The sequence below is a fragment of the Acinonyx jubatus genome, chromosome B4, assembly GCF_027475565.1.
Source record: "Acinonyx jubatus isolate Ajub_Pintada_27869175 chromosome B4, VMU_Ajub_asm_v1.0, whole genome shotgun sequence".
NCBI lineage: Eukaryota > Metazoa > Chordata > Mammalia > Carnivora > Felidae > Acinonyx > Acinonyx jubatus.
Genome location: NC_069387.1, coordinates 73,099,954 through 73,126,155, shown reverse-complemented (window position 1 = coordinate 73,126,155; position 26,202 = coordinate 73,099,954). Strand labels below are relative to the sequence as shown.

Here is a 26,202-nt window from a genome sequence, read left to right as displayed (position 1 = left end):
TAATGGCTGAGTTGGGCCTGGAGACTGTGTTCCCTGACTCCCCAGCTGGTGCTTTGTCCCAGTGCCTTCCAGTCCCCCTCAGCCTTGGGCCAGGAGGGAAAGTCATCCCCTGATGAGGGATGCCTAGCATTGGATGAGCGGAAGGAGGCTTCTCCAGAAAGGTTCCCCCCCTTGTGTGCTCTGTCCTAGGGCACCTGCTCTCACCCCTACCTGCTTCCCTTTCTCCAGGATAATCACCCTGCAGACATTCCACCTCTGAGAGTCCGCAGCTGCCCCGTCCAGCCTGGTCCGGCTGGCTGTGTGGGCACACAGCCTGGTCTGGTGGCTAGTTATAAATAGGTCCTGCACCCACAGCCTTGGGAAGGTACTCCTGGCCTCGGTGCAGAGGGCGCTTGAGAAGAGGCGGCTGAGCCTGTGGTTCTTACAGTGCCAGGCCCAGAGCTGGCCTGAGGGTGCCTGGAGGCAGGTCCCTGCAGATGGGCCCCGGGAGCTGAGGAAGCTGCCCTGCGAATAGGGCCGTGCAGGCTCAGGATGGCGGGGCAAGGCTAGCCGCAGGTTCAGGGCACTGCCTCTTTATCCTGTGGCCCGGGATAGAGTACCGGAGGGTGGCTGCTGAAAGAGCCCATGAGGCCCTCTAGGGCTGGTGGCTGAACAAAGGGGACCGTTTGCCCGCGGGCTAGCTGTTTTGAGTGCAGTTCATTAGGGGGCAGTCCGGCCAAATCTTCATTCCATCCGGGAAGAAGAGAAGGAGATGGCAGGGCCCAGAATGTTCCCCCATAGGGCTTGCAGCCCGTCGCTGAATCCTCCCAGCACCCAGCCCCTGCTCTGGAGAGGCAACATGTTTAGTGGAAAAGCGCCGTGCTTGGAGTCAGAAGGCTCGACTGGAGCGCTACCTCGATAGCCTAACCTTGTATGGTTACATGACCTCCTTTCTCATGGGACCGCGGTGAGGACTGAAGTGAGGAAAAGGCACCTGAGGGTGGCTTGCCCTTGTCAAGTGAGCCTGGAGGAGGCTGCTTAGGTCCTGACCTTCTCCCTCAAACTTCCCTGCTGACCCTGCCCTCTCTGTGTGCCCCCAGGCCGCCTCAGGCCCCCAGCGGACACGCCAGGCCCTCAGCCCCAGCCCATGGACCTGCGGGTGGGCCAGCGGCCCCCGGTGGAGCCCCCGCCAGAGCCGGCGCTGCTGGCCCTGCAGCACCCCCAGCACCTGCACCACCACCTGCTGTTCGCAGCAGGCCTGCCTCAGCGCTCAGCGGAACCCATGAGGGTAAAGTCAGAGCTCCCCGCACACGCCGCGGTGGCCTCGAGCTCCGCCCCCAGCCCCCCTCCCTGCCTCCCGCCTCTCCCAGACCCTCGGCTCAGTCTTCAACTCCTTGCCCCTTCCTGGGCGGCCGGCCCTGCCCACAGCTCCCAATGGACACGCCGGTGCCCCAGTTGCAGGTGGGGCAGCAGGAGCAAGAGCTGCGGCAGCTTCTCAATAAGGACAAGAGCAAGCGAAGTAAGGACCCCACGCGGGCTGGGGTGGTTTTGCAGAGTGTGGGCGGGGCCTCGCAGAAGGGGTGGGGCCACGGGCTTGGCTCTCGCCTGAGCAGGCCAGGGCCCCTGGCCGCTTCGTATTACGGGAGGGGACGGGGCAATGGGCGGAGGATGCGGCAGGGAGGCCACCGTCCATCCACCCCCAACCCATTCGTGACTTCCCACCCCCATAGGTGCCGTAGCTAGCAGTGTGGTCAAGCAGAAGCTGGCAGAGGTGATTCTAAAGAAGCAGCAGGCAGCCCTAGAGAGAACAGTCCATCCCAATAGCCCCAGCATTCCCTACAGGTAACTCGCTCCCCGCCGGCTCCCTCGTGTCCTCACCTCCTCTTCCCTACGGGTCAGCCTGTGCACGCTCGCTCGTACTCTCCCCCTCTGCCTCCCAGGTGCCCATCACCTGACCCTTACCCCTCGCCTCTAATTATAATGCTGTCCACCCCACCCGACACCTGCCCCCTTTTCTCCTTGAATTATCTCTCCCCACCCCACCCGAAGCCCTTCGTACTCCTCACCGAGACCCCGACATACCACGCTGGCTTTCTTCTTCCGTACACGAGTCCCTTTTCTCTTTATGACTTTCCCTAAGCACCAAAAAAAATCCTGATTCCTGGAGCAGGTTCCTCCTGCCGGGACAAAGAGTTCCCGGTGTGACTGGGACCCAAGCAAGCCCTGGGACCCTGGCTCCTAGGCCTAGATTTGAGGCCTGCGTTGGAGGCTGCCTATAGGAAGGGTGGCCCAATGCTGCCACCTGGAGATGGCCCCTGTTCTTGTCCTGCCACACAGTGCCTGGCCCTGTCAGCTGCTGCTGCCTCCCCTAGCAGGTCCCGGAGGCCCCTGCTCAGGAAGAGCCCTTGCAGAGCCTTTGGCTGCCAGGTCTCTGGGCCTCTCCACCCCTCTGAAGCAACCTGTGCCTTCACTCCACAGAACTCTCGAGCCCTTGGAGACGGAAGGAGCTGCTCGCTCTATGCTTAGCAGCTTTCTGCCTCCTGTTCCCAGCCTGCCCAGTGACCCCCCAGAACACTTCCCTCTCCGAAAGACAGGCGAGTGGGACAGGCAGGGGGAGACCCTCTAGGGGAGTTAAGGGGTCAGGGCTTTGGACACGGGTTGGGAGTGTGGAGGGGTGGGAGGGTCTGGCTGGGGAGCAGAAGGTCAGCCCCCAGTGGCTTGCTTTCTCCCAGGCACTGCCTTCTCTCACCTTAACTCAGAGGTGACTGGGAGGAGGGAGGTGTGGGGCCAAGTAACGCTGTGCTCCCACAGTCTCTGAGCCCAACCTGAAGCTGCGCTACAAGCCCAAGAAGTCCCTGGAGAGGAGGAAGAATCCACTGCTCAGAAAGGAGAGCGCCCCGCCTAGTCTCCGGCGGCGGCCTGCAGAGACCCTCGGTGGTAAGAGCCAGCAGGGTGAGCAGAGGTGCTGGTGTTATCCCTTTGGGTCAGGTCCCACCCAGACAGGGCTAGTGTGCATGGTCATACAGGATGTGTCCCACACACTTGCTAGGGGGGAGAGTTGCCAGCCCCGTACTGTTGGCTAAGCTGACGTCTGCCCAGAAGAAGGGTCACCTTCAAAAAAGTGTCCAGAGGCACTGGAGACCAGTGGCTGGCCCTCTTCCTGCCCTTCTGGGAAGAAAGCAGGAAGCAGAGGCCGCCCATTGGGGAAGGGGGACTGGCCCTGCTCTGGCCACGCTTGGCCTCTGACTGTGCTTCCCTCCCTGCCCCAGACTCCTCCCCCAGTAGCAGCAGCACACCAGCATCAGGGTGCAGCTCCCCCAATGACAGCGAGCAAGGCCCCAACCCCGTCCTGGGCTCGGAGGTAAGGCCTTGCCAGGCTGGGCTCTCCGGGGGGCAGGGGGGCCGTTCTGAGGCTCAGCCTTCTTCTCAGCGAGCAGCCGTGACCAAGCTGGGGCCACAGGGTCTGGGCAGCCTGGACCCGAGCCTCCTGGGGGTTCTGGGGAAGGCGTGCCCAGAGGTAGAGGTCTGGGACCGGTGACCCCTGCCCTGCTCCCCATGGCAGGCGCTCTTGGGCCAGCGGCTGCGGCTGCAGGAGACCTCTCTGGCCCCGTTCGCCTTGCCGACAGTGTCCTTGCTGCCCGCAATCACGCTGGGGCTCCCCGCCCCTGCCAGGGTGAGTGGCTGAGGCGCCCTCCCCCACTGCAAGCCCCCAGCTTCTGTTCGCTTCCTTCTCCTACCACCTCACCCTGGCACTTTCACCGCTCTCTCTGGGAGGGATCTTTCCCCCCTGTGACTTCTCCCTTCTTCTCTCCAGGCTGATGCTGACCGCAGGACCCATCCGACACTGGGCCCTCGGGGGCCGGTCCTGGGGAGCCCCCATGCTCCCCTCTTCCTGCCCCACAGCCTGGAGTCTGAGTCTGGGGGCCCCTTGTCCTCTCGACTACAGCCCATTCTCCTCCTCGATCCCTCAGTCTCTCACGCGCCCCTGCTGACTGGTGAGTTCCCAGGCTTCTCCAGGGGAGGGGCTGGTCCCTGCATCTTGCTAAGGGCCAAGCCCGGGAAGGGTCCTTTCCTTCCTGCCCCTCTGCAGTCCCCCATCCTGCGTGTCTCCCTGCTGAGTCCCTGCCGCCTACCACCCCAAGCCTTTGCTTCCTTCCGTTCCTCCCTTTGGTTCCCTCCTTATGCCCCACCCCCACCCCATTCTTTCCAGTGCCCGGGCTTGGGCCCCTGCCCTTCCACTTTGCCCAGTCCTTACTGACCACCGAGCGGCTCTCTGGGTCAGGCCTCCACCGGCCACTAAGCCGGACCCGCTCAGAGCCCCTGCCCCCAAGCGCCACCGCCCCCCCACCGCTGGGCCCCCTGCAGCCCCGCCTGGACCGGCTCAAACCTCACGTCCAGCTGATCAAGGTGAGGGGAACTGGGTAGGGGAGGTGATGAGGGGTTGCTTAACTGGACCCTGGGGGCTGAAAGAAGGGAGGCTTAGGAAGGGTGAGGATCTGGTGGGCCAGAGAGAGGATATGGCTCCTGAGGGCCAAGAGCTGCCTGGCTGCTAAAGTCCCAGCAAGATGAGCAGCCACCCAGCCCGGCCTACCGTGGCCCACTGCACACCTTGAATCCCAGCATGGCTTCTCAGTGGGCATCTCCCCTCCCCAGAGGCCAGCCAAGCCAAGTGAGAAGCCCCGACTGCGGCAGATCCCCTCAGCTGAGGACCTGGAGACAGATGGTGGGGGAGTGGGGCCGCTGGGGGATGACGGCCTGGAGCACAGGGAGTCAAGCCATGGGCAGCACGAAGCCAGAGGCCCTATTCCTCTCCAGCAGCACCAGCAGGTATGGCAGCACCCGCTTCCCTGGGAAGGTGCAGTCGGGAGACTCTGGGGTCTGGCACAGACGGAGGGGAGGGAGCCAGGTTACCAGTGTGGGAGACAACTCCAGGACCCACGGTTACCGTATCGGATCCGCACCAAGGTGCAGGCACACACACCCCTACACGCATCCGGGCACAAGCGTGCGCGCGCATGCGTCCTCATACGCCCACGCCCCGGCAGCCCGGCAGTCTCAGGGTGCAGCCGTGTCCTTGTGCAGCAGTGAGGCTGGGCTCTCGTGGAGCCACGTGCATTCCTGCCCTAGTACATCTCCCCTGTGACCCGTTGTACCGTGTCCAGGAAGGCGGCTGGGGCAGGAAATGGGGCGGAGCCAGGGCGTGCTCACAGCATATGCGTTTGCTAGTGCTGCTGTGACAAGTAGCACAAACTGGGTGCTTTAAACGGTAGTCACTTATTGTCTCACAGATCTGGGGGCCGGAAGTCCAAGATCGAGGTGCCCTCAGGGTTGGTTCCTTCAAGGGCGGTGAGGAAAGGGGCTGCTCCAGGCCTCTCTCCCCACCTGCAGACGGCCACCTTCTCTCTGAGTCTACATATCGACTTCCCTCTATGCCTGTCTGTGTACACATTTCCTCTTTTTATAAGGACAGAAGTCATATTGGATTAAGGCTCACCCTGATGAGCTCATTTTAACTTGATTACCTCTGTAAAGACCCCATCCCCAAATCAGGTCATATTCTGAGGTACTGGGCCAGGGGTTAGGACTTTGTAAACAGGAAGTGGGGGGACACAAGTCAGCCCATGGCACATGGTAATAGTCCACACACGTGCAATGGCTCACACAGGTCCCCGTGTCCTTGGGAAGTTGGCCCGAGGCCCCTTACCTGGGTTCTGGCTTTGGAGTCCCAAGGCTCCAAAGCGTTCTGGTGGAATAGCGTGGTCGTTCTGGGCTGCAGACCTTTAGGGGCATCAGCGGGGGCAGGGGGTTCAGCAGTCAAAGGCCAGAGCCCAGCCAGGAGGCAAGGTCCTGCCTGGAGGTTTCTGAGACCTTGGGCAGAAGCATATGGAGCAGAATCCTGAGACCTGGAATCTGAGGCCCCCTGTGTCCCTCAGGTGTTCCTCTGGGAGCAGCAGCGACTGGCTGGGCGGCTCCCACGGGGAGGAACTGGGGACTCTGTGCTGCTTTCCCTGGCCCAGGGCAGTCACCGGCCCCTGTCCAGGGCTCAGTCATCCCCAGCTGCGCCTGCCTCACTGCCAACCCCAGAGCCTGCCAGCCAGGCCCGTGTCCTGCCCAGCTCAGAGACCTCTGCCAGGACCCTGCCGTTCACCACAGGTGAGGCCTGGATTAGAGTGGGGGTGGGAAAAGGGGTTGGGGGCACACGGGCTCAGGCACGAGTCCGTGTCTGTGTCGTGGTGTCGCTCAGGACATTTTTTGAGGCCACAGAGCGCTTTCTGGGTGTTGTTAGGTCCACGTGGCGTCCCATGAAGCAGGTAGAGAGGGTGGTGGTTCTCATCTTACAGATGAGGAGACCTGGGCGCCGGGGACCTAAGGTGACAAGGTTGCCAAATAGCAAGCTGACGGTCAAGCCAGGCCAAGAATCCGGGTCTCCTCGCACCCAGCTCAGATCTTTCAAAAGTGATATTTGTTACAGTTGCTCTGCTTGTAAAAAGAGCTCAAAAGCATTTTAGAAATTTCGTAAACCACGTAAAAACCTAAGAATGAAATAAAAATCACCAGCCAGTATCCCACCACCCCAAAGCAGCCTCTCCTGAAGGCCGCTGTCGTTCAGCCCCATCTTAATCCAGCTGTGTACAAACCCCATCTACACACGGCCTGCGTGCTGTGCCCCGCCTTGTTCTGTGAACGTGTTACGAACACGCTGTGATGCAACTCGCCCGTAAAAATGAGATTTTTGGACTATTTCGTCACAGTATTCTATCTTTATTTTTTTCAAGATTTCTTCCGGGTTGGGCTACTCATTTTCCCTCACGGGAACGTCCTTGTGCACAAACCTTCGTTCACCCCTGGTGTTGTTTCCCACTCTTAAGGAGTGGCATCCCTGGGCCAAGTGGTGTGAAAGTTTCGCAGATCCTGCTGTCCTGAGGCGTGCTGGACACCCACCGTGTGCAGGGCCCTCTAGGCGTCCCCGCTGTTCAGGCCGAAGCAGTCACTTCCCCAAAACTGCATCTGTCTTGTCACGTGGCTCAGTGTCACTGTAGGCTTCCCCCCTCTCAGTCTGGGGGTTTCTGAGGAATGTTTTTCTCCTCTCGTTCCCCCGTGGCCGCCTATTTGGGTCATGGCATCCAGCGTGAGACCCTGACATTAGGCCTCCTTTTGTTAGGCTCTGAGCTCCTGAGGTCATGGTGGATGCACTGGGCCAGGGGAGCAGGGACAGTGTGGCAGGAAGGCATCGGCTGTGTGGCAGCAGCATTAGCTGGGGCTGTGTCGTGTGTGCGTGGGGTGCCTGAGGCTGCCTGGGTTAGCGACCGGGGTGGGGGTGTGTCTGGGTGTGAGGGGCCGAGGGGCAGGATGGGGTATGCGGGATTGTGTGACGGGGGGCATGTCAGGTTGGCTCCGTGTGTGTGCGCGCGTGCGTGCAGCCAGGGGCGGGGGTGGGGACTCCCTTGGGTCTGGGCCCTGAGCCCTGTTCTTGGCAGGGCTGGTGTATGACTCGGTGATGCTGAAACACCAGTGCTCCTGCGGGGACAACAGCAGGCACCCGGAGCACGCGGGCCGTATCCAGAGCATCTGGTCCCGGCTGCAGGAGCGGGGGCTCCGGAGCCAGTGTGAGGTGAGCGGGCAGGGAGGGGGCTGCGGAACCAGAGGAGGTGGGAGTGCTGGAAGGGAGGGGAAGGGAAGGGGGGCCCTGGAGCCAGTGGGAGATGAGGGGCCAAGCGGGTGGCGGTGATGGCAGGGAGGGGGTGAGCAGGGCCTTAGGAGCTCTGCGGGCCCTTCCCCAGTGTCTCCGGGGCCGGAAGGCCTCCCTGGAGGAGCTGCAGTCAGTGCACTCCGAGCGGCACGTGCTCCTCTATGGCACCAACCCGCTCAGCCGCCTCAAACTGGACAACGGGAAGCTGGCAGGTAGGGGCCTCATGGTGCCTGGGGTCCCCGGGGCCTCCACTGGCTCACCCGGCCCACTCATCCCCTGTGCTCTCTTGCCCCACCCCTGCCCGGCCTGTGTCCCCAGCATCCTGGGCATCCCCAGGCTGCCCTAGTCCCTCCGCTGCCCACTCCCCTCTTGCCCTGCGTACCTGGCCCCAGCCCTCTGCGGGCTCTCTGTGCTCCCAGCCGGGCCAGAGCTGAGAGGATTCAGCTCACACACACTGGGCCTCTCCCCACAGGGCTCCTGGCACAGCGGATGTTTGTGATGCTGCCCTGTGGTGGGGTAGGGGTAAGTGTGCCCGGGGGGTCTTGAGCGGCCGTTGCCACGGGCTCTCGGAGCTCCTCCCTTCTGTTCTCCCAGGCCCAGCCCCTACCTGCTTGTTCTTATGGTTCTACCAGACCCGTTGGGCCAGGGGCTCTCCCATAATGCTCCTCTGCCGGCTAGAAGCTCCTTGTGGACAGGTGTGTCCTCCACCTATCAGTGTCTCCTGAGTGGGGAGCCCTGTGCCTTGCACTGAGACGGTGTGTGGTAAATGTCGAGTGAGGTTCAAAGAGCAGGGGATCGCCTCCCTTCGTAAGACCCTGGTGGTGGTCGGGATTGTCCCTTCCACGCTGGCCTCCAGGAGGTCAGGCTCCACGGCCTGGGGCTGTGGGGGTGCCTCCGGTGTCCTTGGCGACCCAGGCAATTCTCTCCCACTGCCCACCTTCCCCTCCTCCCGGCTCGCCCAGCTTCAGGGGCTCTCTGCCTCCTCTGGTGGTGTCCCAGCCAGGAGTGTGCAGGCACGGGATGGAGGCCTAGTTCTGGAGGGAAGTGGGAGCCGTAGCTGGGGGGCTGTTTGGGAGTCAGTCAGCGCCCTGTTCACAACTTCCCATTTCTTGCCACTTTCTGATTTTTCCAACTGTTGTTGCTTCTGTTTTCTCCTCCCTCCTCTCCCTCTCTGTCTGTCTCTCTCTCTCTCTTTCTCCAGCCTCTTGCGACTCTCTCTGCCTTCCTCGCCTCTCTTGGTCCGCCTCGCCCTCCCCATCTCCCCATCATGCCCCCCGGCCCCTCCCTAGCCTTGAGGCCCAGGGACTGGGTTTGGGGGGCCTCCCAGCCTGGGCTAGGGGCCCTGAGTGGAAGACAGTGGTGCAGACGGCCCCTCGAGCTCCGACCGTCCCGCAGGGCCTGAGCAGAGTCAGCTGGGGCTTAAAACCCCCTCCCGGTCCAAACCCCAAGTCCCGCCCAGGTAACGCCATGCCCCCTCCTCTGACTGGGGAGGCAGGCGCGATGCTGCCGGCAGAGTGCTGGCCAGATACGGGCTGGTGATATGGACTGAAGCTGGGAAGGAGAAGTCATGCTGGGATTGGGGGACACAGGAGGCCTTGCCTTTGGGTGGTGGGGCACTGGGGAGGCAGCGCTGTCTGCCCAGCTCCCTGCCCCTGGGGTCCTGGCCGTGGGGTGGGTACCGCCCAAGTGGGCCCCGGCTCCTGTGGGGGGCCTCTGGTGACGCAGGCCCTGGCTCTGGCCCCCACAGGTGGATACCGATACCATCTGGAATGAGCTGCATTCTTCCAATGCGGCCCGCTGGGCAGCCGGCAGTGTCACTGACCTTGCCTTCAAAGTCGCTTCCCGTGAGCTAAAGGTAGGAGGTTTGAGCTGAAGGTGGGTGAACCACAGGGGACGCTGCAGGGACAGCCAGACCCGGAGGCCCAGACCTCTTGTTCCTCTGGATCGTCCCCACAGGGTTTTGGAAGGGAAATTGAGTGCTTGGGGGACTAAGCTGAGATTTGAACCTTAGGGTCATGTTGTTTGGTGGGGAGTCAAGCCACTGTGACCCTAGATCTCTGTCTCGAAGAGACACGGGATTATAATCATTCAGGATCATTCAACACACAGGCCCACGGGGTGACCCCTGGCGAGTTGCAGAGCACGTCTGGACCTTTGTCCATTGGCAAATTGGTTCTTGGCAATACTGAGGGTTTTTCTATAGGCTGGTTGGTGCCTGTGCTTGTTTGCTCTGGGCTGGGCACCTCACGGGGGCCTGTGCTGAGGCCCACGCGCCCCCCTGTCTATGAGCTCGGAGCCCAACGTGGCTTTGTGTTCATTTCTTCTCCTTGGAGGAGCATTGCAGTTAAAGGCTCAGCCCTGGGTTGTAAATTTTGGTCTTGCCCTCCACAAGCAGGCAGCTTCACACAAGTTATTTCACCTGCCTGAGCTTCAGATTTGTCCTCCTCTGTGAACTGGAGATAATCATGTTTATCTCATGGAGATGTTGTAAGGATTAGATAACATTTACACTCATAGAGATGTTGGGATGAAACCTGGTGTTTGTAGAGTGCTTGGCACGGTGCCAAGCAGTAGATTTTGCCCAACAAATAGTAACTGTTGTTATAAAGTGATAACAGCCCGAATACACCAAGGTTGGGGGGGGGGGGGGGCGGGGGCGGTTTGTTTTCACGTCCAGCCTAAAAGCAGAGGATGCCTGGCTCGGAGGCCCAGCACCGGGGCATCTCAGATCCAGCCTGGCTGCCGTCAGATTTGCGGACAGCTGTTGTCCTGTGACCCCTTACTCAAGGGATGAACCTCGGGTTGGGGGCAGCTTCACGGAGATGCGTCTCCGGGTGCTGACCCTTTGGTTGACGAGCATTCTTTCTGTTTCCAGAATGGTTTTGCTGTGGTTCGGCCCCCAGGACACCATGCGGACCATTCCACAGCCATGTAAGGCCGGGGGGAGGCCTTGGTGGGGGCGATGAGGTGGCGGGGGGCATTCCCTCTCCGTCCCCTGAGCCTTCTAGGGCTAGGCCAGGCCAGGGGCAGGCAGAGGAAGGAGGCTGGAGAGGTGGAGATACAAGGGGGAAATAGGCTGGCAACACCTCTCTCTCCTCCTCCCAGGGGCTTCTGCTTCTTCAACTCCGTGGCCATTGCCTGCCGGCAGCTTCAACAACAGGGCAAGGCCGGCAAGATCCTCATCATGGACTGGGTAGGTCCCTGTTCCTAGCCCCTTCAGATCCGTGAGCCCTGTGTAAAGAGCCCTGAGCCTGGCAGCAAAGGATATGGCTTCCTGTCCTTGTTCTGCATCAGCCTCCTGAGCCTCACTTTCCTTCTGTGTAAAATGTGGGTGAAGATGACACCACATCAGGGGGTGGGAGGCCCAGGGGCGATGGTGTGGGGGGAAGGCCCTCAGCCGTGACAACCTCCCACCGTGGCAAGAGACATTTGAGTGCTCTTTGGCCTCTACTGGCTTCTTTCTGCAGATCTGATGATTTCTGCATTTCTGGTACAGTGGTAATAATGGCAACAATAACCGGTAACATCAACATGCTCCTAATCACATCTAGACGCTACAGTGTTACCTGTGATATGTTTGTTTGATCCCGGCTATAGCCCAGTTTCAGATGAGGAGTGAGCCCAGAGAGGTTAAGTAACTTGCACATAGCCACACATGTAGTAAGTTCTGAGACTGGGATTTGAACTCAGGCTGTTGAGCCCTGGAGTACATGCATCCGTGCTAAACCCCTCTGCCCGAACACCCGTGCATGGGACATTCCTCTGCAGAAGGTGATAGTGGAAGAACTTTCCACACTTGTGCCCATGCACGGTCCTGTGAGTTACCAAGCGTCAGGCCACGGCTCTCCCTGGGAGGGGTGGCGCTGGGGTCCATGTACAGCTTTTCTGTAACTCAGCTTGGGTTCTCATCACTCCATGACCTTGGATCAGACACGGTAGTGGAGGTTCCAGACACGCGTAATCCTGGATTCCTCCCACTTCTGCCACACGTTTGTCGCTCTTCCTGGCTGGCTGGTCCTTGGCACGTCTCCTCCCCTTCATGGTCTCACACCTGTGCACACACGGAGAGGCTGAGGCACAGAGAGAGCCAGTGGACTGCTTAGGACCACTTAACAGTGTAGCTCCAGGAACCCCAGGCTCCTCCCTGCCAGTCTAGGGTCCTGACCTTCAGAAGACGGACTCTGAGATCCCTTCTAACCTCCCCCGGTCTTCCACCTGTGTGCTTTCAGGCCTTCCCTAATCCATTGTCCATCTCCCTGCACAGGATGTTCACCATGGCAATGGCACCCAGCAAACCTTCTACCAGGACCCCAGTGTGCTCTACATCTCCCTGCATCGCCATGATGATGGCAACTTCTTCCCCGGCAGTGGGGCCGTGGATGAGGTAACCGCATGCCCCCTTCTGGCCCCGTTGACTCTCCTTCATGGCCCTGACCGTGCCTCTGTCACAACTAGCTGTGCGATCTTGGGCAGGTTGCTTAGCCTCTCTGATCCTCCGTTTCTCCACCTGGAAGTGAAGAGGCCGGATGAACTGGTCTTGTAGCACTGGCACCCTGGGATTTCTCTCCTGGGACTCTGCTCCCCTCCTGTCTCTCTTGCTTCCTGTTTTCCAGGTGGGAGCTGGCAGCGGTGAGGGCTTCAATGTCAACGTGGCCTGGGCAGGAGGTCTAGACCCCCCTATGGGGGATCCTGAGTACCTGGCTGCCTTCAGGTGAGTGCTCTGGGGGAACAGGGGAGTTATGCCCAGCAAGGCCACCCTTTCCTGCCCCTTTCCCAGCAGTACCAGGCTGGAGGTGATCTGTTGGCTTGGCAGCCCATCCTCATCCAATTACTGGACATTTTAAACCAGTCCCAGGGTGGGCCTTCCAGACTGAGACAAATGAAAAGAAAGGCAGTGTTTACGCCGGCCTCTAGGAGCCTCCAGCCCCCATGGGAAGACAGGAAACTCAGAATGAAAAAGCCAAGGGTGCTTTATAAAGTCACATGTTACCAAGAGCCAAGGTTGAACTGAATGCTGAGAAACAGGCAGGGTGGAGGGAGCACAGCTGCCACATTCAGTCAAAGAAAGCTGCCTGGAGGAGGTGGGCTTCGCACAGGAGAGAAGTAATTTATACTGTGGAGAAAGAGACAAAGCAGATGATGTCCATATTGGGGAAGTTGCTTAAGAAAAGGCAGTTTAGAAGAGAGGCTTTGGGCTCTGTTTAGGAACCCTTATGTGGTTCACTCCGGGGTCCCCATTCTGCATTTGAGAAAAGGGAACCCTGGAAGTAGGTTTCAAATACTTTTCTGGAAATACTCTCTATGAGAGCTGGACTGGGGTTCCTGGTATCTGTGTGCCCTGAGCCCAGGGCCTTGAAAGACATCCAAATGGACCTCAGAGTTGGGTAAGGGTGGAGGGAGGCAGCTGTGGGGGGCCGGCAGGGGGAGAGGATGAGAGAGTGGATCTGGGTGGCCCAGGACGTCAAGAGAGTCAGCTCTCAAGTGACAAGTGGTCAAGTGTGGTCAACTCAGGCCAAAGTGGGTGGTAGCCAAGTTCTAGGTTTCTAGTCCCAGAGGCTTAGGGACCTGCCCCCACCATGGCCCCGCCCACCACACCCCGCAGACATACACACGCTCACTCCTCTTTCCTTCCCTTTCTGTCCCATCCTTGACTCCTTCTGCCTCTTGCCAGTCAAGAGCTCTAGGTGGCTGAGTCCTTAGGCTGTGTAGGGACATGGGTGGCCAGCCAGGTCAAGGCGGTCACAGGGATCCATTTATCCTGCCGTTATTGGGCCTCTAGGAGTCCTAAGAACAGGATGCACACAGTAAAACTGGTGGGAGAGGGCCTGTGCCCCCGGCAGCCCTGCACAGAGTGATGAGCCCCCGCATCTGGCACCCTTCACAGGATGGTTGTGATGCCCATTGCCCGAGAGTTCTCTCCGGACCTGGTTCTGGTGTCAGCTGGGTTTGATGCTGCCGAGGGTCACCCAGCCCCGCTGGGTGGCTACCATGTTTCCGCTAAATGTAAGGAGGGCCCCCAGCCCAGGGGGAGGGGCAGGGAATGGGACCAGGCTGGGAGCGGAGGCACTGCCCAGGCTGGGTTGGCAGTTTTTTGGGGGGGGAGGGGGAGATGGGAAGGAGCAGTACTCTCAGAACAGAGGAAGCCCGCTCAGCCTGCTGGGCCCCAGGGCCTGGGGGACAGAGAAGATGGTGAAGCTTAGTGGATAAGATAGGCCGGAGTCAATGCCGCGGGTTCTAGTCCTGGCCTTGCCACTTACTAGCTGTGGGCCTTATGCAAGTCCAGTCCCTTAGGCTCTGCAAGCCTTGACTGAAGCTTACGGGTAGGTTTTGCATGGGAGTCCGTGGGGAAGCCCTTGAAGTAGAGGTGTATGCATCTGGTGATCATTTATAAAAAAGGAAGCAAGCAGGGAAATCACAGAGGTAGAGAGAGTCTGCCTCCCCTCCAGCCGCACCTCTCCTCTTCCTCCCCACCCAATCTTTTAGGTTTTGGGTACATGACCCAGCAGCTGATGAGCTTGGCGGGAGGTGCAGTGGTGCTGGCCTTGGAAGGTGGCCATGACCTCACAGCCATCTGTGACGCTTCTGAGGCCTGTGTGGCTGCTCTTCTGGGAAACAAGGTGAGTTGTCTGCTCCTGTCTGCGCATCTATAGGGCAGGGAGCCTGGCTCCCCCAGGACTGCCCCAAAGGGCAGGCAGATGGAGTGCTTCCTGGAGGGCTTGCAGATAGGGTGGGGGCGGCAGGCCTGGAATGAGGGGGACAGAGTGGGTGCCCCTTCCCCAGGTCAAGTCTAGGACCAGTGTTTCCAACGGTAGGCAGAGTCAGGAGCACATGAATATTTGTGCCTGGAAAGCCGGGGCCCTTGGGGTAGGAGAGCTGGGCCTGTGGCTCCCTGAGAGACTGGTGGCTGATGTACTGTTTTCTTCTGTAGGTGGATCCTCTCTCAGAAGAAGGCTGGAAGCAGAAACCCAACCTCAACGCCATCCGCTCTTTGGAAGCCGTGATCCAGGTGCACAGTGAGTATAGAGAGAGGATGCTCCTGCCCTCAGACTTGGGAGAAGCTCAGGGGTCAGTTGCCCTCAGTAACCTGGGCCCCCTGGCTTCCAGTACCAGCCAGGTGAGGGTCTCTGCTGCAGTGTTGGAATGAGCTTCCTACAAATCACCCCAATAGTAATGGTGGGACTGCCTCCCTCCCCATGAATGGATACTCTTGGAGCCCTCCAGATGGATCCAGTGAGGACTACCATGAGTCAGGGAACCCCTGCCTCCTCCAGGCAGGACTGTCCTCCAATCTCCAGCCACAACCCTAGGCCAAGGCCGGGCCAGTAGCAACGGTTAGGCCTTTTGACAAAATCGCTGCTTCCTGCCTTGACCCTCAATCCTGGCCACAGGGTCTTGGGAGCGCTGCCTGCTCTGGGGGCTGGTTTTGGAATAACCTCACATTTGGAAAGCACTTAAAATTTTCACCTTCAACTTAGCATCTATGGAGCACTTTATATAAAGACCCATGTTCAATGCTAGGGATACAAAAGTGAATGAAATAGATTTCCCCACATCCAGGGCCAGTAGGGTGAGTATACATAACAGTGAAGATGCCACTGGTACTTTGCATGGGTACTTCACACACTGGGCCAAGCCCTGGGCTGGGCATGTCCCGTAGACATCATTTCTTACAACAGTCGGCAGGATGGTCATGTCCATGGCCTAGCAGGGGCAGTGGAAGTCCAGGGTGGGTAAGTGACTTGCCGACAGCCACACGGAGCAGCCGTGGTGGTGGTCAGCTCTCTGTGCTCTGTCCTTCCCACCTACCACGCTGTCCTGTCCTATGTGCTGGGCTGAGCATTGCTGGGGACAGCACATGAGTGAGATCCTGTGTTCCAGGAGGCTGGAGCTCGAGATCTGTGAGATGACTCTGATGCAGACCCCATCTAGGAGAAACTGAGCCCTCCTGGTGCTCTTAGGAACCCTATACCTATGGGAATGGGTCACAGGTGGCCTTTCACCCAAAGAGGTGGGAGAATGGCTTGGGCACCTGCTGGAGCCCCCTCATAGCCACGAGGAATCTTCTCTGCTCACCCTGTCAGGGCTGCGGGGGGGCCGAGTAGGGGAACGTGTTCTGTTGAAGGCAGAGGCAGGTGAGAGCGCTGACCCGAAACTGAGGACACTCCCACTGCTGTCAGGCCCTTGGCCTGAGGGGTCCAGCCTCGATATCAGTCTAGGATGCATGGTGTGGCAGGGTGGAGGGGCTCGCTTCCCCAGCCCTTTCCGACTCCGCTTCTTGTCCCAGGTAAATACTGGGGCTGCATGCAGCGCCTGGCCTCCTGTCCAGACTCCTGGGTGCCCAGGGTGCCAGGGGCCGACACAGAAGAAGTGGAGGCAGTGACCGCACTGGCATCCCTCTCCGTGGGCATCCTGGCTGAAGAGCGGTAATGCCCGACCCCTGGCCGACAGGCTCTCCACCCCTCGGACTCTTCCAACTTGAGGATCCCCGATCCTGGCACAGCCGCCCCAGCCTTCTCAGGCTTCCTGGGAGGCTAGGCTGAGGCCCTTCCTGCAGCCCTTGGCCCTCCGGCATCTCAATCCTTGTCTCTCCCCCAGGCCCTCACAACAGCTGGTGGAGGAGGAAGAACCTATGAATCTCTAAGGCTTAGAACGGATCTGCCTGCCCACCCTGCCCTTCGGACCTGGTTCTCTTCTAACCTCTGGCCATAGTACCCATTCCCGGAGTCTTCAGAGAGCCTTTGGGCAGGTAGTTGGGGCCAGAGAACAGCCCCTTGACAGTCACCCCAAGGAGCCTGAGAAGGGCCCTGGGTCTAGGATAGGGACCAGAGAGGACCCCGAGAAGAGGCAGGCTGGGCAGTCGGCCAGCCCTTGGTGGGGCTCTCTCAAGAACAGAGTCTACCCCTTTGGGGTGCAGGCCCCTGGCTGGGCCCCCCTTCCTCAGGACTGCACAGAGGAGGACTGGCTCAGTCAGGCTCACTGATAACCACTATTCTTGGCTCTGTAGACCCTGGGCTTTGCACACAGCCCCAGGTTCCACACAGAAATGTGAACTTGGCCTCAACCAGGGTGGCCCTTCTGAGGCTCTGAGGGCTGGGCCAGAGGGGGGGAGAAGGGGATGGGTAGGAGGAGCCAGGGGGTCCCCTATACCTGAGTGCAGGGGGAATCCCTCTCGCCTGCTTCTTCAGATGACTCTGGAAGCTTCCTCCCCCCTCCCCCCGCCACTGGGCAGGGAGACAAAGCTCCTTCCAAGAGAGCGAGCAGTCCTTGGCAGGCCTCCCATCTGGTCCCTGCCCCTGCCAGAGGCTACCCTACGTCCGCCATCTCAGTGCCCTGGTGGAGCAGACAGGTGCTCTTGGAGTTCTGTGCTTCCTGAGCCAATGGTGCCAAACTCTTCATCTCCCCTCAGTAGCACAGCATGACCACCAGGGACCCCTTGGTCACTGCCCTCCTCCATGAGACTCTCTTTCTGGGGTCTCCCTCACCCAGCTCTGACTCCTGCCCTCCATAGGACCAGCTCGGCTGAGGGGAAAGGGGGTGGGAGAGTGGATGCAAGACATGGGGGAGGGGAGGCTGCCCTGGCCAAGTCTTCAAGGCTTCTGGGGTCCAGGCCTGGGGCCAAGAAGGAAAGTATTTGTGTGCTAGAGAGAGTGAGAGTATGCGTGTGTGTGTGCGTGTGTGTGTGCGCGTGTGTGTGCACGCGCGCGTATGTGTGTCTTCCCGAGGACCACCACCCCTTGTGTATGTATGCATGTTTTTGTAAAAAAGAAAAAAAAAGAAAGGAAAAAAAATGGAAAAAAAATCTGAACAATAAATGTTTTATTTGCTTTAAAGGTGCCTGTGGAAGGGCCTCCTGGGGGTCAGGGGGGCACAGTGAGCATAGTATGGCTGCACGGCACAGTGTGCGTCTCATTTGGTGTGGCAGAGGGACCAGGGTCGGGCTGCGGGCCGGCACGCCCTCCAGCTCCTTGCCCTTCTGTGACAGCTCCCTTGCAGGAAAAATCCATGCTGAACGCACCCTAGCGGCCCCCACCTGCCCATGGTGGGGTAATAAAGAGGCAGCGGCTTTGGTCTGGGTCCGTACACACAAGGCCCACCGAGAGTGTGGGGTACAGATACACAGACCCAGCTCACTAACACATCCGCAGAGAGTGGCGAATCAGACCTACCTGGGTTCAAGTCCCAGCTGGGGGCTCAGGTAAGTCATGTCACCTCCTGGGGCCTCTGGTTATCAGTTAAAGGCTCCAGAAATAGACGCTGTTTATGGTCCCTTCCTGCTCGGATGTACCATCCCTTCTTAACATATACCGAGCTTGGAAGAGACCATGCGTGAGGCAACAGGCTGGGACAAGCTCATCCAGTCACCACAGGGAAAGGTGCCAGGCTGCCGACGCCCATCTTTATATAGTTCTGAGCCAGCCAGGTTCCTCCAGGCGGCAGGAGTAGCAGCCGCATCACCTCAGACCTGGCCCCGAGCCCTCAGCCTGGGAGAATATGAAGGGAAGCAGGTTCACCCCCTTCCTGTCTGTCCTGGCCTCTGGGGGGACAAGGCACTACCTCCCGCTGGTGGCGCCGAAACCGTGCCTCTGGGCATCCTCGCCCCGGCTGGGATGGGCTGAGAGCCAAGCCGCTGGGCTCCCCCATGCCAAGAGGGGCCAGAGGGAGAGGGCCTCCAGCCCCTGACACACAGATCTCCCCTCTACCCTCCAGGGCACAACTTGAGCTAAGGAGACCGTTTAACTAGAGACCCTCCCCCACCGCCCTTCCTGCCTACGGCTCCCACGCTCCCACGGCACCTCCCCCACTCCCCGCAAGATTCCCACCCCACAAGGAACCACCAGAGGCTATCTGATACAAATGGCTGCTGTATTTCTGCTAAAGTGACAGTGACACAGATAAGGCAAAGAGCTGAAGGGCAGGACACATCAGGTGGGGAGAGGGTAGACCGTGCAACATGGCAGCCTAACATAAAAAAGATCTATGTAACAATAGCTCCTTCTCTCCCGAGTTAGGTGAGCCCTTGTGCCAGTGTATAGGCAGAAAAGCAGATGTTGTCCTTCAGAAAGGAGATTAAAAAAGACAAAAGCTCTAGGTGAAGGGCAGTGGGCAGGGGCAGGGTCGGTGGGTCTCGTGGCTAGGGATAATGCATGTGAGAAGGGATGGAAATGTAGGGCTGGAGGTGCCCAGGCACGGAGCTGAGGGGTTCCTTCCAGCCCGCACCATGCTGCCCCCTTCCCCAGAGCCCTTCTGGGGGCAGGGCACCTTTCCCAGACACTTAGTCTGGCCTCATTCAGGGAGTCCTGCTTGGGGAGGGCGGTATGTGTAAAAGAGAGGGCTTGGGTATGGCGAAGATGACTGGTTCTAGCACACTCATGGGAGACCGGCTCTGGGGTGATGAGGGACACTAAACTCTCAGGTCCCCAGGCCTTGGGAAAAGAGAGTCAAGTATTGCCATCCCTGGGATTGAGGAGTTAAGCTACCTGACTCTCAAGGACAACAGGATGGGGTGTTGGGGCTGGGGCCTGAGAGGCCTCTACTAGAGATCCCTTACTTGGCCTGACCTCCCAGGTTCCCAGCCTGGCCTGAGGGAGAATGCCCCCAGGCATAGGTCACGGCTCACTGCCCTACCCCTTGACTCATTGCCCTGGCCCTCCTTGCGAAGATTCCTCACTGAGTGCTAAGAAAATAGATCCATTTGAAAAGGTCTAAAGCTGCCCTCCAGCCAGGCTGAGGAGGAGCAACTTGGCAGGAAGGACCCCTTTCCGCTGCACCCGGATCTCCCCCACAACGGGAGCAGGACAGCTTCCGGGGAGACCGCAGTCCTCTTGCTGTGTATCTTCTGCCACAGATCTAGGGTTTCCAGGGAGGTGTGGCAGGCCTGTCTGGTGTCTCAGAGGCTGAGTCCAGGTCCTGAGGACCTCCGGGGTCCAGAAACCTCACCCCTCGGGTCAGAAGTCGCTGAGGATGCTGATGTCGGCGAAGTCAGCCCGGTAGCGGTGGGCATAAAGGCTGAGCAGGAAGGCCCACTTGAAGGAGATGAAGCTCCAGACGCAGGAGAGGTAGTAGCTGTTGGGGTCTGTGAGGCCTGCAGGGGACAGGAACCCAACCGCGACTTGAGAGGGCCTTGCCCTGGACCCCAGCCACCATGCCGCCAGCCCGGGGCCACCCCTCCCCACAAACTCCAGTAGAGATGGAGTGTGATACCTGTTTTAAAGTATTCAGGGTTTGCAGGCAAGAGGCAGTGGGGATGAGGGAAGGTCAGGACTGGCCAAACACAGGTCTGTATCCTGTACTGGGCCTTCCTGCATTTACCCTGGGCCGCTTCCAACCCGCTTGAGCATTAGACTTCCTAGGGGCAGGAAGGGCCTTTGCCTGCTTGCTGGTCGCAGCCACCAGGGGGCGCTCCCATCCCAGAACTGGGCGGAAGGACTGACCCGTTCTGCTAATAACACCCGTCACTGCGGACCTCCAGCGCGCACACCCCCGCTCAACATTTCGCACGCAGTTCACTGAACCCTGCCACCCCTAGGGGTGGGTACTCATTCCCCTCCTTAACACAGAAAACCCAGGCACCGGGAGGCTAAGTGATCTGCCCGAGTCCCTTGGACACAAGCTTTGGAACCAGGACCAGAATCCCGGGTCTGCTCCTAAGCCCCCACCCCCCTCCCAATGGCCCTCCCATGCCCTTCCCTCCCTGAACCGCCCTCACTCTGGTGTCGGGTGACAGCCAGCACCAGGAAGGTGCAGAGGGTGGCGATGGAGACTGCTGAGAAGAGGACGCCCACGAAGAAGAAGCCACGCAGCCCTTTGAGCCAGGTCCTCCAGTAATCCTGCATGTACATCACGTGCGTCACCAGCACCCATAGCGCCAGCACACCTGCGGGGGACAGACTCGTCAGCCCAGGGAGCGAGCCACCGTTCCCCGCCCCACCCCCCACAGGCCTTCAGCCCCGGGGACCCCGGGGACCCCAGGGCCCTTTCTGTCCCAGAGGCCAGAGCTGTTTACATAATACTACTAAGATAATGTTGGCCTTTCACTGCCTCATGACTGCGGAGTGGAGTGTTCTGGAGGCTCCAAGGCCCCTGGCCAGGACTTGAATGCAAAAGCAGATTAAGAGAATCTAGGTGCCTTCTGTTAAGCCAGATGTTGAAGTGATGTGCAAAAATAGGGAACCATGCCATTCTTCTAATTTTTTTTGTTTTGAAAAACATGAATATTTCTTACACAAAAATGTTATTTGTGGCGACGCAAGGTTATTTTTAATATTGCTTCAAAGTGCTTGAAAATGTTCTGGGTCTTAATTTCTAGTATGGTGCGTATGGATAGACAGAACCCACGTACACAAAATTTCCTCGGGGCTTCCCTACTTTTCAAGGGTGTGAAGAGGTCCTGACATCAGCAGGTTTGGGAATCAATGCAGTCCAGCCTGTTTTCTGAGGACCTGTGACTCCCTACCCTGAGGGCCACTGAGGGGGGAAGTGGCCCTCTCACCCTGATGCTCCTGCTCTACCTGGCCCTCAGAGGCCAAAACCCAGATACCTCGAGGCCTGTGGCTGACCTCTTGGCCCTTTTGCAACTCCCTGGACTGGTCTTGCAGAGTGAGGAAGCCCGGCAGGGAGACCCCCCCCAATGCCACCCAGCACCCAAGTGGCCTTCTTGCTCTTGGCTAGACCCGACCTCACTCCCTCTAGTTTGCTGAGAGGGCAGGCCAGACACCCCAGCCTTTCCTGGGCCTGCCCTCGGGGCAAACTAAGATGCCAGCTGCCACTCAGCCACTACAATGAGTGCCCTCTGTGCCAGGCCGTGCCTGCCGGTACAGCCCCATGAGTGGAACAAATACCAATGCCATTGGCAAGGGTCTGGAGCAGGGCCACGGGGTCCCAGCAAGGAAGGAATGAGGAACGCGGCAAAGCCAGCTGTAAGCTCTCTACCTGGGTGTGGGCTACACGGGCTGCTGGATCCTAGGAGTCAGGAGACCTTTCAAAAAGACAGTCACACACACTACATGCAGAATAGCATATGTGCATAGGAAGGGTGGGCATCTGGTTGGGGAAAGTGGTTATCTTGGGCAAGGGAGAGAAGGAAGGGAAGTTGACAGGAGATTGGGGGCGGGAGAGTGCTTCAACTGAATCGGTGGTATTTTCTTAGGCCGGGTGCTAAGTAGAAGGGAGTTCATTAAATCATCTATCCTTTTTTACATGCCCAAGATTTTTCATATATATATATTTTTAAGTTAGGAGGGAAAAAGAAGCTGGCAGGGGGGAGCATCATCACAGAACTATGCTCTGGTTATCAGCTCAGAAGCTGTCACAATTCAGGCAGCCTGGCAAGGGACAGCAAACCACGAGACTGGAAGCCAGGAAGCCTGGGGCCTGGCACCACTGTGCTGCTCATGACCTCTCAGAGCCTTGTGTTTCCACATCTAGAAATGGGTGAACCCAGAGGTCCTGCCAGCGTGGAAACTCAGCGACCCCAGGCTTCCAGCCTAGAGAGGCTCAGCCCTGCCAGCCCCGCCCCCAGCCTCCCCTCCCACCCTGTCTGACCTGCACTCTCCCAGCTCCGCTCCTCCCCACCCCAACCTTCTGCAGGGGTCTGGGGCCTGGACCGTGGGCGCCTCCAGCCCTGAGATCAGGGTGAGCGGGAACAAGCATCTATCCATCCCCGCCTAGACAGCAAGCTGGAGCAAGCCAGAGGTGGCTCATGGCTTCGGCTTACATCTTATACGATCTGGAGCAGGGCATCTGGCCACCCTTCCCAGAAGCATCTCCCAGACCTCTCACAGGCATCCTAAGTTCATCTGGGGATGCCACTGGGTTCTAAAGGGCCCTAGGAAGGCGGCATATGGTCACTGAGCGCATCCAAGGAACAGTCTAATGGGCTTCTGCGTGGGGCCGCTCTGCTTACCCTCTTCCTCAGTCCTCCATGGAGGGGCCTGAGTAGAGAAGCTCTAAGATCTGTTAGCACTCAAGGATTCTGGAGCCGGCTCAGGAGAAAAATAAGGAGGTCAGAGTTATTCCTCTGTGACTCAGCAATTTCTGGGTTAGGAAATGCTGAAATAGGGGACTGTGGAAATGCCATCTCTTAGTCCACTGGCCATGCTGCAGCAGGGCCCCCAGGACTCCCCCTCCCCCATGTACCAGAAAGTGCTAGGAAAAGGAAGATGGTCACTTTGGGTGTTCCACGTACTCGTTCTTTGCTAATAAGCAGGCACAATACCCACTTCTCACTTCCCCTGCACACAGGCCTTGCCTCCAGACAAACACAAGCCACTTCTGGAAGCAGGCTCCCACCACTGCCCTTGGAACAGGGGCCTCTCCCAAGGTGATCAGGAGCCTCCACTGGTCCCCTCCCACACCTCAGGCAGGAAGCAATTGTCCCCCAGGTCTGCTCTCTTCCCCAGGACGCTCTGGATTCCAGGAAGCCTGGTCTGTCCAATTCAGGGCAGAATGGACAGTTGCCCCCGCCTGCATGCCCACGCCAGACCTCACTCCTCACTCCTCACCCCACCTGCTTCAATGAGTGGAGCCCCTGCTCCACTTGGGGCTCACGGCTAACAGGATAAGGGCAAGGAAGGAGCAGAGGTGGTCAGTGAGAATATCACCAGTGGCTGGGTTGGTGAGGAGCCAGGAGGAGGCCAAGGGAGCCCACAGAGAAATTCAGGCAACTGGGAGCGCAGGCCAAGGCTCCGCTCTGTTCTTGCACCCCTGCCTTCCACCCCTGCCCTAGGGGAAAGCGAGGCCCCGGGCCCCAGTGCTCCTCTCCCTCTCAGCTCATGTGGGCCATTTAGATTCCTTGAGCAACTTTTCTGTTCTTTTTATCTTTCCTCGGTCTACCAGACCTGGGACAAGAGTCTGTGTTTCCCCAGGATTCCCACAGCAAAACCATTTCCTCTGCAAATGCCTTTCCTCCAAGCCGCTTCTTCCCAGACACCCATCAAGGTGGACGAGGGTGGGTCTCCACCCATGCAGGGGAGAAGGAGTGTGCTGGGGCTGCCCTCTGGTGACTCAGCAGTTTCTGCGCTGGAAAATGCCAAGTCAGAAGTGGGGTGCTCACAAGTCAGTAAATCTGCTGATGCTTCACCCCCAAAAGAGGAAGGAGGCTGACTGGCTGCAGACTCTCTCAGAACCCACTCAGGGTGGAGAGGGCAGGGGAGGGGGGCCATGACCTGGCGACCCCTCCCCCCACCCGCTGCACCACCACCAGGCAGCCTGGCTCTTCTGTTGCCACCTCCTGCTCGTCTGGAAGGCCAGACTGTCGGGGAGGCGCCGGCACCCTGCTCCAGCGGCTGGCTGGCCTAGCACCTCTCCCGGCAGGCCACACCACAGCCGGCCTGCCTCAGAGGCCGAGGGAAGCCTTCCCAGAGGGAGAGAGGGCAGAATTTGGGTCAGAGGGAAACCCCACACTCCCTGGAGCCCAAGCCACAGGACCTTTTCCACAGCCTTCCAAGAGGCAGCTGCGAAATGAACACTGCAGAGAGAGAGAGAAAGAGAGCCCTACACTAGCATTTCCGACCTGGAGGGGGGCCTCCAAGATCACCTCTTTCAGTGATACCTCCTCCCACAGGGGGAAGCTGAGGCCCAGGAGGCATCAATGCGCCCAAGGTCGCATGGCTAGGTGGGGCTCGGCCCCCCTGGGCCAGACTCTAACATACTAGTTCTGACCCCCTTCCTCCTCAGCCCCAAGCAGCCCCTTCATCTCAGGTCTCAGTGCAGCCACAGGGCCTGGCCTGAAGACACCCCTTCCCAACGGGAAAGAAAGCAGCAGGGCCAACAGGAACAACACAAAACTTCAAGAAGAGAACCTTCGGGAACAAAGTAGCTGGGGGACAGGGGGCGCAGAGGGGGAGCCAGGGGTCTGTAGATAACTGAGCAATGATGGACTGGCTGCCTCCAGGGAGGACAGAAACCCACAGGTGGGGGGGATGCATCTAGGTAGGCATGAGAGCATCCCAGCCAGGGTACCCTGTGCCCTGCCTTGGTGCCCCCCAAAGGGCTCCGTTTGGCATTGCTTAGGCTGTGGTTATGTATGCTCCTCTTTTAAGGCAGAAATCCCACCTCCCCTTCCTTCTCTACCAGGGATGGCACTTAGTAAGCTTGGTGGCAATGAGTAAATACAGTTACTTTCAGTTAGTACATTTAGGACTCTTTGGGGCAGAGGATTTTAAGAACGGAATCAGGTCACCACATGTAAAAGTAATATCCTTATATGCATTCCTTCCCAAAGTTCTTTTCCCACACATATTATTTCATGTAGCTGTGTAACCCTGGGCCAGCTATTTATTTAAGCTTCAGTTTAAGCCTTATCTGTAAAATGGGCACAATGATAATGCCTACATAGGATTAATGTAAAGATTAAATAAGATGATAGAAACAGGTTGCTCTACACAGTGCCTGACACACAGAAAGTATTAGAAAGCAATGCTGGCAAGTAGAAATAACATGTTTTGTCTTCACGCCAATTGTACGACGCAGAGAGGTTAGTTGCGTGCCCAAAGGTGCACAGTGAAGACAGCGCATTGGTGAGGACCCTGCCTCCACCAGCACCCTGACGTTCTCACTCTAGCGCTCGCCTCCCCTCTCCTCTTTAAAGCACAGAAAAGGCAGCCAGCGCGGGGTTCAGCAGACCTTGCCAGAGGAGCCACAGCCAAGGGGCGGCAAAGACACGCCGACGTGCTGGGAAGAAAATGTCCAGTTTCCATCAGATCCCTAGCGCGGTCCCACCCCCCACCCCCACCCCGGTCTCCGCTGAGGGCTCTATTTGGGGGTGGGGTCCGCACTGGCTGGAGGAGAGGGGCTTCCCCAGGAACCCCCAGCCCTCCTTTCCACTTACTCCTCCTCTGCCTCACCCGGCCGCCTGGCAAGGGGCGCTTGAGGAGCGGAGATCCCCCGGCACAGGCGTGTGTGTGTGGCTGGGGGGCCGCCTGGAGGGTGGCGGGGGAAGCCGGCGCGCGGGGAGGACGCTGTCACCCGGCAGCCCCGCCGGCGGCGCGGCAGGTTCGTGCAAACGGCGGAGGCGGGCCGAGGCGGGCCGGGGCGGGCTCGGGCGGGCATCGGCTCCCGCCGGCGCCCGGGCCCGCGCGGGGCCTGCGCTGCCCACGGACGGTTTTGGGTAAACAGCTCCCCGCCCCCGCCCCGGTCCCCGGGGCAGCGCGGCCCGCGGGGAGCCTCCGGGAGCAGCTGACAGCGCCTCCCGCAGCCGCGCGCCCGCAGCCGGGACCCGGAGCCCCCCTCCCCCCCCCCCCCCCGCCGCCGACGCCGCGCGCCCCGGGGTACCTGCGAGCCCCCCCATGGCCGCGGTCCCCGGCTGTCTGTACACCACGGTCCAGACGAGGAAGATGGAGAAGCCGGCCGCGGAGCTAAGGCCGGAGTAGGCGGCGCGGAGGCCGAGCTGCAGGCGGGACGGGGCCATGGGGGCCGCGGGCGCCGGGCGGGGAGGGCGAGCGCCGCGACAGTCACAGGTGCAGGGCCGGGGCCGGGGCGGCGAGCCGCGCGAGCCAGGAGCCGGGAGCCGGGAGCCGCCGGCCGCCCCGCGCTCC

At 59.4% G+C, this 26,202-nt stretch overlaps 2 protein-coding genes across 11 annotated transcripts in view; one reads left to right on the top strand and one right to left on the bottom strand.

Annotated features, from left to right (window-relative positions):
- Window positions 1–17,499, top strand: part of HDAC7 (histone deacetylase 7) — a 36,566-nt gene extending 19,067 nt beyond the window's left edge. For 7 of the 10 annotated variants that reach the window (XM_053226156.1, XM_027035975.2, XM_027035978.2 and 4 more), the window contains 24 exons: window positions 1,080–1,267; window positions 1,408–1,498; window positions 1,710–1,821; window positions 2,458–2,573; window positions 2,791–2,916; window positions 3,249–3,340; window positions 3,542–3,652; window positions 3,794–3,974; window positions 4,190–4,386; window positions 4,633–4,806; window positions 5,913–6,132; window positions 7,458–7,591; window positions 7,761–7,881; window positions 8,142–8,191; window positions 9,417–9,524; window positions 10,545–10,600; window positions 10,775–10,862; window positions 11,934–12,053; window positions 12,283–12,380; window positions 13,554–13,672; window positions 14,153–14,286; window positions 14,598–14,682; window positions 15,954–16,092; window positions 16,265–17,499. In XM_053226156.1, coding sequence (XP_053082131.1) covers window positions 1,127–1,267; window positions 1,408–1,498; window positions 1,710–1,821; window positions 2,458–2,573; window positions 2,791–2,916; window positions 3,249–3,340; window positions 3,542–3,652; window positions 3,794–3,974; window positions 4,190–4,386; window positions 4,633–4,806; window positions 5,913–6,132; window positions 7,458–7,591; window positions 7,761–7,881; window positions 8,142–8,191; window positions 9,417–9,524; window positions 10,545–10,600; window positions 10,775–10,862; window positions 11,934–12,053; window positions 12,283–12,380; window positions 13,554–13,672; window positions 14,153–14,286; window positions 14,598–14,682; window positions 15,954–16,092; window positions 16,265–16,310 — 2,859 coding nt within the window. In that variant the 5' untranslated portion in view covers window positions 1,080–1,126 and the 3' untranslated portion in view covers window positions 16,311–17,499. Of the gene's footprint in view, window positions 1–1,079; window positions 1,268–1,407; window positions 1,499–1,709; window positions 1,822–2,457; window positions 2,574–2,790; window positions 2,917–3,248; window positions 3,341–3,541; window positions 3,653–3,793; window positions 3,975–4,189; window positions 4,387–4,632; window positions 4,807–5,912; window positions 6,133–7,457; window positions 7,592–7,760; window positions 7,882–8,141; window positions 8,192–8,870; window positions 9,129–9,416; window positions 9,525–10,544; window positions 10,601–10,774; window positions 10,863–11,933; window positions 12,054–12,282; window positions 12,381–13,553; window positions 13,673–14,152; window positions 14,287–14,597; window positions 14,683–15,953; window positions 16,093–16,264 lie in introns of those variants that run through there. The other 3 variants (XM_027035972.2, XM_027035973.2, XR_008300225.1) reach the window with 3 other exon arrangements.
- A 1,014-nt stretch (window positions 17,500–18,513) lies between these two features.
- On the bottom strand, window positions 18,514–26,202 carry SLC48A1 (solute carrier family 48 member 1). The gene is made up of 3 exons (XM_027035980.2): window positions 25,940–26,202; window positions 20,376–20,543; window positions 18,514–19,751 (listed from the first exon to the last, which is right to left on the bottom strand). The coding sequence occupies exons 1-3, from the start codon at window positions 26,073–26,075 to the stop codon at window positions 19,615–19,617; spliced, it is 441 nt and encodes a 146-aa protein (XP_026891781.1). The 5' UTR covers window positions 26,076–26,202; the 3' UTR covers window positions 18,514–19,614.

Bases quoted from the DNA above. Each gene is read 5' to 3' on its own strand.
- SLC48A1 (XM_027035980.2), bottom strand. From the start codon at position 26,075: ATGGCCCCGTCCCGCCTGCAGCTCGGCCTCCGCGCCGCCTACTCCGGC. The intron at 20,544-25,939 runs GTACCCCGGGGC...TGTCCCCCGCAG, and splicing joins GGCCATGGGGGGGCTCGCAG to GTGTGCTGGCGCTATGGGTG. The intron at 19,752-20,375 runs GTGAGGGCGGTT...TGTCCCCTGCAG, and splicing joins GGCTGTCACCCGACACCAGA to GCCTCACAGACCCCAACAGC.